The sequence below is a fragment of the Excalfactoria chinensis genome, chromosome 3, assembly GCF_039878825.1.
Source record: "Excalfactoria chinensis isolate bCotChi1 chromosome 3, bCotChi1.hap2, whole genome shotgun sequence".
NCBI classification, from domain to species: Eukaryota; Metazoa; Chordata; class Aves; order Galliformes; family Phasianidae; genus Excalfactoria; species Excalfactoria chinensis.
Window position 1 is genome coordinate 63,502,661 of NC_092827.1, and position 14,797 is coordinate 63,517,457.

General features: G+C 45.0%; 1 protein-coding gene across 10 annotated transcripts in view; it reads left to right on the forward strand.

Moving 5' to 3' along the window:
- The first annotated feature begins 2,663 nt into the window (after nucleotides 1-2,663).
- Nucleotides 2,664-14,797, forward strand: part of QKI (QKI, KH domain containing RNA binding) — a 145,093-nt gene continuing 132,959 nt past the window's right edge. For 4 of the 10 annotated variants that reach the window (XM_072331941.1, XM_072331940.1, XM_072331938.1 and 1 more), the window contains exon 1: nucleotides 2,665-3,433. In XM_072331941.1, the coding sequence (XP_072188042.1) occupies nucleotides 3,292-3,433 (142 nt within the window). In that variant the 5' untranslated portion in view covers nucleotides 2,665-3,291. Of the gene's footprint in view, nucleotides 3,434-5,427; nucleotides 5,573-14,797 lie in introns of those variants that run through there. The other 6 variants (XM_072331939.1, XM_072331948.1, XM_072331943.1 and 3 more) reach the window with 4 other exon arrangements.

Sequence of the window (14,797 nt, forward strand, 5' to 3'; positions counted from 1 at the left end):
ACAAGCCCAGGACCCGTTTAGTGTCCAACAAAAAAACTAAAGCAAAAAAAGATGCCCGCCCCCACCAATACTATAACATCTCCCTCCCAACCCACAATCCCTGTTTACCCAGCCCTGCCCCCTCTATATTTCTTCCCCCCCTGTGAAAACTCCAAAGTTCAACCCAAAGCAGGAGTATTTCTGCTGCTTCTGTAGATTAGGTTGCAGGCGGGCCAGTCTTTTTGGGAGCTATACCTTCATGTAGCTCTTGAAGCAGAACTGATTCAACCTTCATTCCCATGCATTCCCCTTTCCTGGAAGTGCAGGAAGGTGGAGGAAGATAGAACACAAGGTATGCAGACAGGCTTCTATGTAGATTTTCTGTTTTTTGCAGGATACTTGATGAAGAAAGATGTCATACTGATCTACTTATTTAAAACTAATGGCACATTATCTACATTTTGTCACAGCACTCGGCTTTTCCAAGGGCATTTTTCCAATGATTTAAATTCAGTCTCGAGGCACTCATGACAAAATAAAAGATGGGAGGTTTTCCCTAAGTCATTTATCCTTAATTACATAGGCAGCCTCAGCATGTAGCTCTGCCTCCATTTTTGTACTGTTCAGATTAGAAAAACAATTCAGATTAACGCGTGGCAAAGCAGAGCTTGAATTTGCATTGAAATGCATGAGTGATTCCAGTTACTGCTGGTGCGCGACATCTTGTTCACCAGTAAATAAATGGAAAATAGCTTAGTACAAGATTTATTGTTCTCAGTAGGTAAGACAACAGATAGTTACTGCATACCTCATGTTGGTGTTTCTTACCTTATATTGTGTGCTTGCTTCGCCTGCTCATATCCAAGCAGTGGAAGCAGTTTATGCGCAGGAAGCAATAAAGAAGCAGCATGGGCACAGCTGTACTGAATCTTCTGAAAAGACAAATCTCCATACGCTATTTTTACTGTGAGAATCGGTAGTCCAGAATAATCATTCTGACATTATCTAAGCTCATCTAATTGTAAGATGCTGCCCGCAGTCTGACACTGACGGCCTCAATCAGATCAGAGCATTCAGCCAGCAGTTCTCCCACTCGCTGCTCAAAAACTAGCAGATCAATAAATGGTTACAAAAACGCACCACCCTTCAGGCTGATCCATAATAAGCAGAAAAGGACGGCAGTTTAGTTTGGCACGTAAAGTTTGGTATTGCTCATCATGCTTTTAAAACAGAAGAGGAATGGAACAAATACAGTCTTGTTACTAAATAGAAGCAGCACCGTGTCATCATCCATAGCCACGCTGCAGGGTGCTCCGGGCATGCAACTGAGGGAGCAGCAACCCACGTTTGTAGAAAGCAAAGCAAAACAGCCTGCAAAGTCGCTACTCTCTTTCATAATAAAGATGATTAAAAAAAAAATTAAATGATGGAAGCAGTCTTATCTTACATAAACCATTGCATTTTACTTCACATAAACCAAACGGAAGCGACATACAAAGCAGTGTGACTATCTTAGACAAGGAGTTCTAGGTGTTGAAATGAGAACGATCCAACAGAGGCCGGAAGGGCAGCAGACCCCCAAGGCGTTCTTACTACGATGGGAACTACGCCGTCTCTACGTTTTCGCCAACGCTTTGTCTCGGGAACCGCAGGACAGCAGCTCGGCAGCACCCAGGAACGCCACACAGCAGTCGGGGACGTATCGCGGCGGTGCTTTTGGTGCCGGAAGCGCTATTCACCCTGACTTAACCCAGCGCTTTCACCTTCTTCAAGTGCCAAGCAGCTCCGCGTCCCGCCGCGCCGCCCGCCAGCCGCCCCCCGCCGGAGGCGGAGATGGCCGGCGTCCCTCTGCGGCCCCCGACGCCGCAGGCGGGCGTTAAGCGGCTCACAACGGAGAGAGGACGGCGGCCCGGCTGAAGAGCCGGACAGGAGGGTGGCTCGCCGCAGCCCCGTCTCCGCGCCCTTTCCCCGCGGCGGAGTCCCCCCGCGCCGTCCCGTACCTCAGCCCGCGCCGCTCCCCGCTCCAGCCGCGCGGCCGCTTTAAGGATTACAAACCGCTCCTCGCGCCGCGCCGCCGCGCGCTCCACCCCCCTCTCACTCCCCCCCACGGCGGCGCATGCGCGGCGCGGCCGAACACCTCCCTCCCGCTGCGGCTCCGTTTACTCCTCTCACCGCGCGAGACGGCGGCGGCGCGAAGCGCGGTTGTAAAGGCCGGGCGCAGACGCTGGGGCTCTCCCCGCCCCCGGGACGCACGTGACGCAGCGCGGCTCCGCCCCTCCCGTCCCCTCCCGGCCGGCGGACCGGGCGCAGCGCCGCGACTTTGTTTGGAAGAGTTCCGTGCGCGCGTGCTTCCACCGCGCCAGCCGGCAGGGCCGCGCCGCGCGCAGGCTCCGAGAGGGTGTGGCCGAGGGCGGCCCCGCCCCTCCGGCCCCGCTGGGCGCGGGCAGCTGGCAGCGTGCAGCGGTTGGCTCCGCCAAGCGGCGCTGCTGCCGCCGCGTAACGGCCGCCCCGCCCGGCGTCCCGCCCCCGGCATGTCCCCGCCCCCGCGGGCCCTGCCCCCTCCCCTCCTCCTGCCGCCGCTGCCGCTGCTGCCAGCGCAGCCTGAACTGAAGCGAACTCCGGAGCGAACTGAGGAGAAGTGAGGAGGCGGCGGCGGGGCTGACGCTCACAGCCACAGGCGGCGGCGGCGGCGGCGGCAGCGGGAGGGCGGGCGGGCGGCAGGCGCAGAGGAGGACGCGCCCGGCGCAGCGCGGCGGCGACAACAGCGGCACCGGCGGAGAGAGCCCGGCGGCGGCAGCGGCGGCGGCTCCTTGGCAGCGCCAGCGCCCGCCCGCCCCGCTCGTCCCCTCCCCGCCTCCCTCCCTCCCTTCCCCCGCCGCGGAGTCGGGGGCAGCGCCGCGGAGCGGAGCCGGGCTCGGCGCGGGAGGAGCGGCGGCGGCGGCAGCAGGAGGGGGAACGCGGCCGGGACTGCACCGGCCGAGGGCGCGCGGAGCGGGGGAGCGGCGGCCCCGAGAGGCGGCGGCGGCGACGACTCCGCGCGGCCGGGGCGGAGGGCGCGCCCGCAGCGGGGTCTCTCCGACTTTGCTTTTTTTTCTTTTTTTCCCCCCGTTCCCCGCCGGCCCCTCGGACTCGGGAGCGCGGCGCTCGCGGCTCGGAATCCTCCTCCTCCTCCTCCTCCTTCCTCGGGGAGCTCCCTCCCCGCCCCGCCCCTCCCCCGCCGGCCCGCCCGATCCCGCCGGGCGCCCCGTGTCGCCGTCGCCTCGCTCGGCGGAGCTGCTGCGGGCGCTCGCCCTGTGCGCGCGGGCTTGGAATATGGTTGGGGAAATGGAAGCCAAGGAGAAGCCGAAGCCGAGCCCCGATTACCTGATGCAGCTGATGAACGACAAGAAGCTGATGAGCAGCCTCCCCAACTTCTGCGGGATCTTCAACCACCTCGAGCGGCTGCTGGACGAAGGTACGCGCCCCGCCCGGACCGTCCCTCCCCGAGCCGGGCCCCTCGCGGCGGCGGGGGCAGCGCCGGGCCTGCTCCGCTCCGCTCTGCCGGTGCGCCCCAAACAAAGGGGAAGTGCGGGCTCTCCCCGCCCCGGCCGCTGCCTGCGCGCCGCGGGTCCCGGCTCTCGGCGTTTCCTCCGCCGCGTTTTTAGTATTATTTTATTTTCTCTTGTCTCCCGTTCTCGGGAGCCGGGGGGGAGGGAGAGAGGCGCGGAGCTGAGGAATGCGCTCCGGGGGGAGGAGGAGGAGCGGGGCCCGCGGCGCGGCCGGGCCGGTGCCGGAGGGGGGGAGCGGGGCCTACGGGGGGCGGGGGGCCGAGCTGCAGCCGCGGCGCGCCCCACCCGAGCGGAGCGGCCGCGGAACGCTGGCGGTCCCCTGGCGTAGGGAGAGGGCCGGCTCTCCTCCCTGCTCTCCCTTCTGCAGAAACTAACTTGAAAGACTCGTATGTGCGAGTTGAGCGGGGAGAAAAACACCCCGTGCTTACGAAATGGCCTCGTTGGCTCCGGCCGGGCGCCGGCGGCCCCGGGGGCAGCTCCTGCTCTGGGAGAGGGGGAGAGGAGAGGGGGGGGGGGGGGAGAGAAAAGGAGGGGGTGCCCCTCTTTGTGCGCGGCCCCTTAGGGCCACGTTCTGTTGATGGGTAACCGCGTCTGGGGGGAAAGGGAAAGTAAAGGCTGGCAACTACGTGCGTCCCACACGGCTCTCTCCATGTGATAATAGCCCCACTGTACTGGACGTCAGGCCGGGCGATCGTTCGTTCGTGGCACTTAAATTTGCTTTGTGCCTGGGTTCGCGCGTTTAGTTTTCTCGTTAGAAGCATTTTGTTTCACTCCACCTCAAACTCAGGCTTTACACTGAGTTAGACCTGTTTGTCGTATTTGTAACACGTTCTAAAGCTAGGAATTATTTATGCAGCCTCAACTTCTTGAGATTCTTTGCGTGAAATTACCCCAGTTTCGTAATCTCAGAGTTAGGATTCCTGTTGGTGGACATAGTCCTCCTTGATAACAGAACTTTGGGAAGTTGTTGACCTCGGGAGATGAAGGCTCTGGTTATATTTGGTAGAACAACTCCCCGCCCTCTCCGAGACTGTGAAAAACAGATAGTGGTTGTAGTGCTGCAAACCCGACCTATCGGGAATGGTGTCCTCGCAATGAGCAATGGAGCAGCACGAAAAAGTGGACGGCACAGGAGATGGACCGTGGGATAATGCGGTATAATGGGAAGTTCTGGTTTTACTTTCAAGAATTTTGGGAGGTGAACTTACAGCAGCACATCTGGATGTGGAAAGCAAAACTACATAGAACTTGGTGTTTTCTTGTTCACCCCAGAAAGCATTCTGTTCACTACATTTAGAAGTATAGGAAACAGTGGGAAGAAGCATAACTCAGAAGATTTCTTCATATTTTTTTTTGTTCGCTTTCTGAAGCCAGAAGAGCCTCACGGGGACTTGGTGTTGGAGTTCTGAATTCTGGAACCTCTTCAGCTTCATGTACTCGAACCAGAGGAGGCCCAGATTGTTGTGTTTGTTTTGTTGTGTTGTTTTGGTTTTTTTCCTCAGAGAACAAAAGAGAGGAAAACATTTTCTGTACAAAAAGCACACAAAGGAATATCTAAAATCCAGGCACCTTCTGAGATTTTGATTTTCTTTTTCAAACTACTAAATGCTCTGGACAACTGTTTTCTGAACTATTCCAATTCCCAAACGAGGGCTGTGGGGACCCTCAGAGAAAAAGTTGTCTAAGGGTTATGTTGAAGCTCTTCTTTGTGCACTTCATTAAAATAAACCAAATACTGTGTTTCTAAATAGTCTCAAGAATATTTCTGCAATCCCTTTAAGCGATTTTGCTTTTCCTGTTTACGTTGGCAGTTGGATGGAAGTATTGTGGAGGCAGAAAACTTTTTGGAATGTTGGAAAAAAAAAAATGTTTCATGCAAATGAGTCAATTGCTTGAAGACTTCCAAATCTGAACACTAAGGGGCGCCAGTTATTTTTTTTCTGAAGCGTGAGGCCGGCCTCTGAACGCCATTAGGAACTTGAATAGCGAAATTAACTCATCTAGGAGCACATACCAAAGATCGACGGAAATAGCTGTGGAATTGTGTGCGTGTCTTTGTTGGTACGGACTTGTATACGGCCTGTGCATATAGGCAGTATTACATAGGTGGGATAGTCATAGTGATGCACAGCTGAGAGGCCAGAGCAGCTCATTCAGTGCAACAGCTGTCCTGGCTGCCTAAAGGCACCTCTTCACTGCCTTCAGCTGTTTGCTGCGTTGACATTCTCCAGCAGAGTTTTGTAGCTTGCTGGAAGAGTCTGTAAGATTCAAAACGTTGCTTTAAAAGTATAATATTTAACACTTCCATGAGTTGTTTCCTTGCACCCGTGAGAGTAAAAAAAATAAGAGGGACGGGTGTCTGCATGTGTTGGTTGTATATATGTAAAAGCATGTAGTGTTGGTGTTTCCCCTTGACGCTGTGGGTTTGGTGTGCTGCTTCTTGCTTGGAATTCTGTGGTCCAGGTGGTGCTTATTGTAGGACCATCCTCCTGAAGGTTCTGTTTATGTTTGAGAAGTCCAGTACTTTCTGACAACTGTTGGACTGTCAGCATTTGTGTTTTATTTTCTACCAGCCCAAACGAAGAAAGAACACCACAAACCTGGGAGCTCAGAAGCAGCATAGGATTGCTTTCTCTACCAGAATGCCCATCTTCTTAATTATATTTGCTTTACATGTTGAAATTTAAAAACTAAAACAGGTTTGTGTATTGGTTACTCCTTGTAATTGTACGCAGAAATGAACTCAGAAATTTAGACTAACTATACATCTAATCTGAGTAGGTCTCAGAACACGCATCTCATTTTTGACCTATTCCTGATAGCCAAAACACGTCTTCCTTTCTGAGCTCTGTCCTCTTGTCTGATCTCTAAAAATCGTAGTGCTTAATTTAGTAGATGGTCTCAGCTTGACAGCATTTGTTTTTAAGATGGGCATGAATGTGAGCAGTGTATGGAGGAAACTTCTGTTAATGAACTATTTCATAATAAAATAGGAAAGTCACAGCTTTGTTTAGGTTACAGATATTTTTTGCATAAGTGTGCTTTCAACTTCTTACGTGTAAATAAGGCTTTTGTGGAGTAGTGAGGATGTTTAAAGCGCACATCATAATAACGAGGAAACTGGATTGTTTTTATCAGCCTAGTGCAAACCTGTGGGAAGAGAGGGCTTTTCCTGAACGTGCAATAGGCTGTATTTCCTGTAATTGTTTGCACCATCAAATGTGACCTGATATTTTTTTTGTGTGCTTCAAATTCTTAATATTAACGTTAATGATTCTAACCTAGAATATACATATATATACATACATGCACACATATGTTTTGGGGGAATAACTTTTCCCCTGTTGTGTAAAATGAATGTGTTGTACAATCTTTCGTGCTTTAAATTTTCTAATAAATCGGACATTTTGAACTCTAAATGCATTCTGACCTACTGACATTCGTGAGTTACTTTGGTGTTGTTCTTTCAACAGACTTTGAACAAACATACCTAAATTATAAAATAAGATCCGTGTAATGTAATTATATTTAAGTGCTTTGTTTGCTTGAACCTGTAGCTGCTCAGAAGGTGGTACTTGATTGGAATGGATGCAGATCTAAACTGTGGCATAGACGTTGTTTTTTTTTTCCAGAAGGTTTTGACAAAAAAATCACCAGGAATTCCTTGTTCTTTAAGCTGAAGGTGACTGAAGTGTGCATTCCCTGAAATATGAGTTAAGCCATGCGTCTAGCTTGTGGAGAGAAACCTAATTTAATGTCAAGTAGGCTGACTGTGCTTGAATAGCAGTAATAATAAAGCATCTAGATAGGGGTTAAGGAGGATAACTTTTTCTGGTGTGTTGCTATCAGCTTACTGTGCTCACTGAAGAAAATATGTGTGAGCTTGCATAGCTCAGTGCTTAAAACTGCAGTTTCATGTCAGTGTCGCCTTACCTAAAATGTCTGCTTAAAGTTAGGACTGGAGAACTGGCTTTGAGTGTTGTAGATAAGTTCTTCCTTGGAAGTTACCTAGTTACTGTCCGGCATGGCTGTGTTGTTTGTGGTTATGTAAATGTAGCCTGTGTTTAGCTAGGGGTTTGCTGACTTGTCAGATTTGAAGAGGGGACGCTGAGCGCATTAGCATGACTTTTTTTTCCACTTGTATCAGATTGTGTAATTAAAAAAAAACTAAACACAATTTCTGTACAGGCAGCGCCCGATGCTGCAAAGTTAAGAGATGAGAATTGTCAGGATAAAAACCTTGAATCATTTTAAAATCTTACTTTCAATCTAGGATTACCTCTTTATTATGAGATAATAAAACTTAGTTTTCAAAAACTTCATGAGAGTTGTTCAAAGTTGCGGTGTTGCTGATAATGTGAAAACCAAAAGCTGCATTGAACTTAGTTTGTTCTGTTTTTTAGCTTGGGAAAAATATTTAAAGCTTTCTTTTATTCTTTTTCCTGCAGCAGCGCAGTTAAATTGCTTTTGGAGCACTTACAGGATTGCAGTCACCTGGCATGTAATTTTAAAAGATGATGGCTGCTATTTTATCTGATAAAAGTTTGAAGTTAATGATGTAACTATTTAAAGCTCATGTTTTGTAAGCAGTTTGTTCACTGTTGCTTTTCGATAACTGATTATTGGAGTGTTATCGTTGTTATTTCTTTCAAAGTAGCCTCAGTAGCTCTACTTCTGCTTAAGAGCTGCTGGGTAAACAGGGGAAACCTGTTTGAATTCTTTCTATCGTTTTGTTTAGTGTTACTTGTCCCTTAAGGCTGGAACTGAATTGATATTTTCTCTCATCTGAAATAGTATTCAACATTTTCCGGAGTAGGGAGTGTAATTAAAACGTCTCCTCCTGCCCCTGTTAGAAACAAGTGACTGGTACAGATTAGGTTACAGGTTGGTACGCTGTGTTTTTGTAGCTCGTAAAGGAGAAAGTACAGTAATTAAGTCAGCAATGGGATGCTGCTTAAAATGCTTTGAGTTGTGTGGAGTTCACTACAAAAGCAAGTGATTTGTGTTGTCGTTAGTTTTGATTGTAAAGTTAAAATATTGTCCTTCTTTGTATAATGCATATTTTTCCAAGTAGCCTATTCGTGCATTAGGTATATAGCCCATGTCCGACAGGACAGGCCTGAGTTCAGGTTAATTCACCAGGCCTTCCCAGCAGCTCGGGCTGATTCAGGTGCTGCAGGACTGTCAGGAGGGCTCTAGGCTTGGATTTGAACACTTGCATGGGGAGATACGGGTGGGAGGAATGCCTTGCCAAGAAAGCTGTGAAGTAATGAGATGCCCTCACTCACTGACCCTCACCTTTACTGAAACATAATTCACAACATCTCATTCAGACTGTGTGAGCTTTTTATGTATTGATTTTAATCAAAATACATATTATGGTATTTCTTTTTATTTTGGCGTTTTATTACCATTTCAATAACCCAATGTTAAGAAAACAAGTAGAAACAGTGAAAATGCCAGTGTTTTAAATCTCAGTATGCTTAATATAATTAGCAGGGTCAGTAGAAACACCATATCAGATATCTGCAGTTTTCTAGCAGGAGTAACAAGGTCTTTGAAGCACGTTGGAGCTGCTCCTTGCGTTTTGAAACAGCTGAGTGTAATGTTCATAAAATCTAAATTAGATCTCATTGCTGTGGTGAGGCAGAGTTGAGTGTCTGAAAGTAGAGCAAAGTTGTTCTGTCCTTCTGACTTGGAGAATATATCCAGAATTGCCTTCTGAAGGGCAGGTAAAGTCATGTTATCCTTTGTGTTGCTGTTGGGTTTTGTGGGATTTTTTCAGGTTGTTTTTCTTGGGAATGTTTGATGGGACTGGCAGAGCAACCATGATCACTTTAGAGAGTGATCAGCTTCAGTAGCTGAGCTTGCCCCATGACTATTATTCTTGTTTCCATTCCCTTTTCTGTTGTTCTCTATTTGTGGATCTGAGAAGGGCAAGAGAGTGGTGCAAGTTAAAGCTCTCCTATTTGGTGTGTTACTACACCTTAATATACTGCAGTTTTTTTGTTGTGCTTCGTTTAGCAGATAAGCGTTCAGAATCAGTATGGCTGTGCAGATGGAAATGTTAAGATTTTTCTTGTTGAGCTTGGAAATACTAATTAAAATTTCAAATCAATATTTTCAGTTAATTTCCATTTGAGATCTTATTTTTATATCTGGTGACCAAGTAATACATTTTGTTTTTCAATTCATTGCAAACCCCCCCCCCCCCATCTTGTTGAGGGGAAATGGCAATAGGTATTTATTAATGGATTTTTTTTTTCAGTGTTTTTGTGGTGTATGATTGGTTCAGTAGCACTTGGGAAGTCAATATTTTGAATCATTTATTTAGAATACTTTTGCTTAGTGATAGCACCGGAGTATTTCTAATTTTCCTCCATGTTGAAGTAGATTAGATAAGGTTCCCTTCGTTTCCAGCACAAGCATGTACCCCCCTCCCCCGCACTGACTTGATACTTTGTAACTTATTTGCAATCTTGAAAGGCTGGACTTGGCCTCAAGATAGCAGTTTTTAAAGGGAATGAGATGTGGAGCAGTTTGTGTAATGAGTGACTGGCATTTTGGGTTCTTTGTAGTGGGATGTGGAACAGTCCTAGTGGCATATAGCCTTATAAATGTTAACACTTTGAGACTTGATTTAAATGGAAATGTGACAGGCACTTAAAATCCTGCTTCTTTGGGCAGTTGCATAATGATGGTTCTGGGAGGTAATGCATTGGAATGGCAGTGGAGGTGTGAGAAGAGGCAGAGGATGATAGTACAGTATCTTATACCCTTGTCTGCTGGGTCGGTTTCTGGCTTATAAAGTCAGTTGATACTTTGGACTAGTCAGGGTTTTGTGAGTTTGTTTTTGTATGTTGCTGGCTTCTCAGACGGACCGGAGCTGTGATTGAGCTCACCATATGTGATCTCAGAATAGTTGTGTTGGCACAATGGCTGGGGTGGTTCAGTGCTGAAGATACAGAGCAGAAGTTAAGAGGGGGAAAGTGCATTTGTTTAAACATTTACTTTAACATTTGCAACTCCTAATTGGATGCCAGCTGATTATGTATGAGGTCCATTCAAAATCTTAAGAAGATGGCTGTTTTCAGACTAGCCAACACTAGATGGAAACCAGACTTTACTGAACTTTACTGAACTAACCTTTCTGTTTTGGTTGTCCAATTCAGATTAAAGAGCTACTTTAGAAACCTCTAACTTCGATCTGCTGGAAATCCCAAAGTCCTAGAATATACTGAGTTTGTAGAAACCCACAGAATGTCCTCTCCCAGTTAGGGCGTCTTTTCTTCATTAGTGTATGGAAGAGGGAATATACCTAAGTTCTTAAAAAGTAGACATCAGAGTCACCTGATGTTAGTGAAGCGTTAATAGAAAACGTAGTGTTCTATTCTGTGTATTGAAATGGCAGTTCAGCTAAAACATTCAGCTGATGTTACATAATTCTTCTTTTTATTTTTCAGTCTTTGAAGGGATGCTGGTCAACTAATATTCTTAATACAGTTTAATAACATGTAAATAATTATGTCAATGATTAATGTGTAATATTCATTTTTTAAGTGTAGGAAAAGCCAAATCCAATTCTATTTCCTGTGGGACACCTCTGGTTTTGTTGCAGGAAAGGATGGGAAGAAGAAAACAAAAATTCTGTGGCCTGATGATTCTTGCTTTCGATCAGTACTGCTCATCTACTTGTAGTGCTTTCAGTTAATTTCAGCTTGTTGCACCCATATGTAAGAAAAGAACGTGAATCTTTTTTCAACAAGGTGTTACCTTCATTCCCCTCTCCCTGTGACTAGCTTCCATACTAGCTTTACCTAAATGCTGCTTGATGAGAGCGTTTGATAAAAGTTGATTTGTGTGTTTAAGGTTAAATGCTGCATTGGGCCCAGCTGTCTCGTTTAAAGTTGGTTTCTGCCGTGAGAGCTGTCTGTGCTTTGTGAGAGCTGTGTGCGTTAGATGATGGTAGAGACAAGTTGTTGGTTCTTTAATTGCTTTAAGTATCGTGCCATAAAGATAAATGCAGTCAGGGAGGCCCATATCAGTCAGTTTACAAGGGGAGAGAATTGCTATTTCAAGTTGCTTGAAGCTTTTATGGAAATCTGATGCTGCCTCTCAATTAACCTGGAACAAACAAGACTCCTGATATGGGTTCTTTTGTATCTACTTTTCTCATAGTTCTGATAACTTCTTCTTCAAGCCAATTTACTAGTCAAGCCTAATTTGGGCACAGATGATGTTGTAGGAATTAGAAATGAATTCTAACTGAAGTTGTATCACACTGGTTCTGCGTATATATCTTGAGAACAGAAATGATGTTTCCGTGTGTCCTAGCTATAAAATCTGGGACCGCTATTGCTTTTAGGGGGAAGCATACTTTGCTGTTATGAAGTCTTTGCAGAGATTTGAACCTCATGTTTTTAAATTTCCTGTGTTCTTGTGTTCATTCTCTGTGGATAAATTTTTGTGACAAGACTTAACGTAATCCTTTGGGTACAAATCTGAGAACAACATTACCTAGAATTGAAATTTGCCTCCGAAGGACCTGAGAAATGTTCAACTGACTTTCATGAGATATGCCTATTATGCTTACAGAATGGAAGGAAAAACAGCTTTATTTTTTAAAGATTTGTGACATTTAAATACTCATCGATAATTTGAGAAGCAGGAGAATTGTCCTCTGTATATCAACTTAGTATAGGGCTTACTGAGGTTAAATTCTACACAGATTGAAGTACTTCACACTTCTAATAGTTTGTGTGTAGCTTCCAAGGGAGCAGGCCTAAGCTCTGTCTGTAGGTAGTGGGGTACGTAAAACTGGTGCCTATTGATTTAGTAACTGTATTTTATTCATACCTATTCATGAGGAAACTTGTTGGTTCCAAATGGGAGGTTTAACACACACCGAGGGCACTTAGTAGTGCCAAGTTTTAATACTGTTAAGTGTCTTCAAAAAGACACTCTTGCATCAGCCTCAGATTAACATAGGATGAATAACAGAGCAATTCATCAACTAGGCAGCTCCGAAGAGTGTCAGCAAGAAAGCTGACGATGATGAATTGGAGAGAGATGGATGTTGCGGTAGATAGCCACTACAGCTAACACTGGGGTTTGGAGGGATGGCAGTTGGTATTTAGGTGTGAGCTGGATAATTAAGCGAGGAGAAGCTGCACTTCTTTGCTTGGCTGAGTAGAAAAGAAACATGTCCCTTCTGCAATTCAAGATGGCTACTAAATTCAACATCTTAAAATGGCAGGTGGACGACTGGGTTATTCTTTACTGAAAGATGTCTTTAGGACTGATAAATGTGGCTTGTTGGAAACTTCTGAATTTCCATTGATGTTTGCAATCTCGGCAGTCTTGGTACTAGAAAAAAAATAATAACGTAACTTTGAGGCAAACTTAGTTTATTCTGAACTTAATTTTCCTTCTGGTTTTGCACTCAGCCTTCATAGATCTTACAGCTCGAGTTCCATTTTTGAATTTTATTAACTTTTTTCTAGGATAATAGTTATGAATCTGAGGAGATTAAACAGGGATTTTTTTTTGTTTTTGTTTCTATTAAAGCAGTAGCGTAACAAAGTGGCTTTTGTCACATGCATAGCTCTTACTAATCCCATTCAATATGGTTTGTGCTAGAATCGTTTCTTTTCTTTACCACTCACTGTTATATCAAGTTGCTGAGCACTTGATATGTAGAATACTGTTTAAAGTAATAACACTTGAACTCTTTGTGGGGATACAGATTAAACTGCTTGTCGGTTTGTAGTACATTTTTCTTTTCTGCATAAAGTAGTTGGGTTGCTGAAAATTTTAAGTGATTCGTAGTACATGGAGTGTACCAGAATAATCAGAAAGGTACTTATTGTGTTCTGCACTTACTGAAACTTTTCTTGCATGCTCTTAGTGTTAGATTTCAGATAATAAAGGCAAGGTGCTAACACATTGCTAACAGTCAGAAAGGTTTTTTCTAGTTTGGTTAGGGATTAGTTGTTGAAGGGCAGCACATGCTTTTATAAACACGTTTATTTTTATGTTTTGCTTGGAAGATGATGGTGTGAATGTAGTTAGTAATGAAACAAGAATAATTCCCAGGCTCTTAAGAAAACCGGTGGAAGATAATGACACAAACATGAACGTAAATACTATGCACCTAACAACATTGGTATCATGGAAGAAATAGCTTTAACAATGTAATACAATTTTTTATTTTTCAATGTGAAAGTAGTTAAAAAAAATTATCAAAGCAGAAAGATGAAAATGGTTTCCTGTAAAGTAATGGCATTTTAAACTGCAGTGTTTTCCTGTGCAAAAAATATCTCTAATTTATAAAAACATAAGTTGTTACTCTATTAGCATTCAAACATTAGGAGATTCTATACTGCTTGCTGTCAAGATTTGGGAAAGTAAAATGGTGCTGAGGTACAAAGGTGTCATAACTGTCACAGTGTGAGATTTGGAGTAGCTTGTCATCTAGTCCTTTCATTGTTTAAATCATTGAAGATTTCAGATAGGGGTGTGAGCACTGATCTTTTAAAATGTTTTGTCTCAGCTGTTCTTTTAAAAAGAAGAAAAAAAGAAAACCCAAAGCGTAGGGAATTTTCTTTAAGCCATTAACGTGCTGTGTTTCCTGGCAGTGTTTTGACATTAAGTAGTTTAAAATACTGCAGGTTGAATATTAATGACTTCATTAACTTCATTAAGTCAATTTAGTTTATTTCTGGTTTGTTTACTGTAAGGAAGGGGCTACACAGATCAGTTTCCATTTTCTGGGATACTCCTGCAGTAGCGTAAGGGAGCAACTTGTTTCAGGTTAACTGTTTGGCAGAACCTTTTCTTGGGTTGGACAAACTTTTTATTGGCATTAATGCCTTTACAATGTAATCAAAGTTTCCTTCATATGTGCTGACTTTTTCCACCTTAATCTATGCTAGTTTTCCTCCCGTTTTTCACACCGAGTTTCTTGCTCATTTACCTGATGATTTCTGATAGCAAAGAATTTCAAGCAGATACATTTCATACTGTAGTATTATCAGTGAAACTGCAGGCACTTTTACAAAAGATAACTTCAGAAAGTTTTGTCTGGACCTTATTCTTAAAGGCTTAAAATATTCTGCATTGCATGAAAATGCTTTTTGATGTGAGACCTCCAAGCCCACCATCTCTTTGAAGTGTTGAGATCATCTTTTCATTTTGCAAAATTAACGGAGCTGTGTGAAAAGAAACATGAGTTACCGGAATAGTGTTTTTCAATCTATGATTTGCAGACC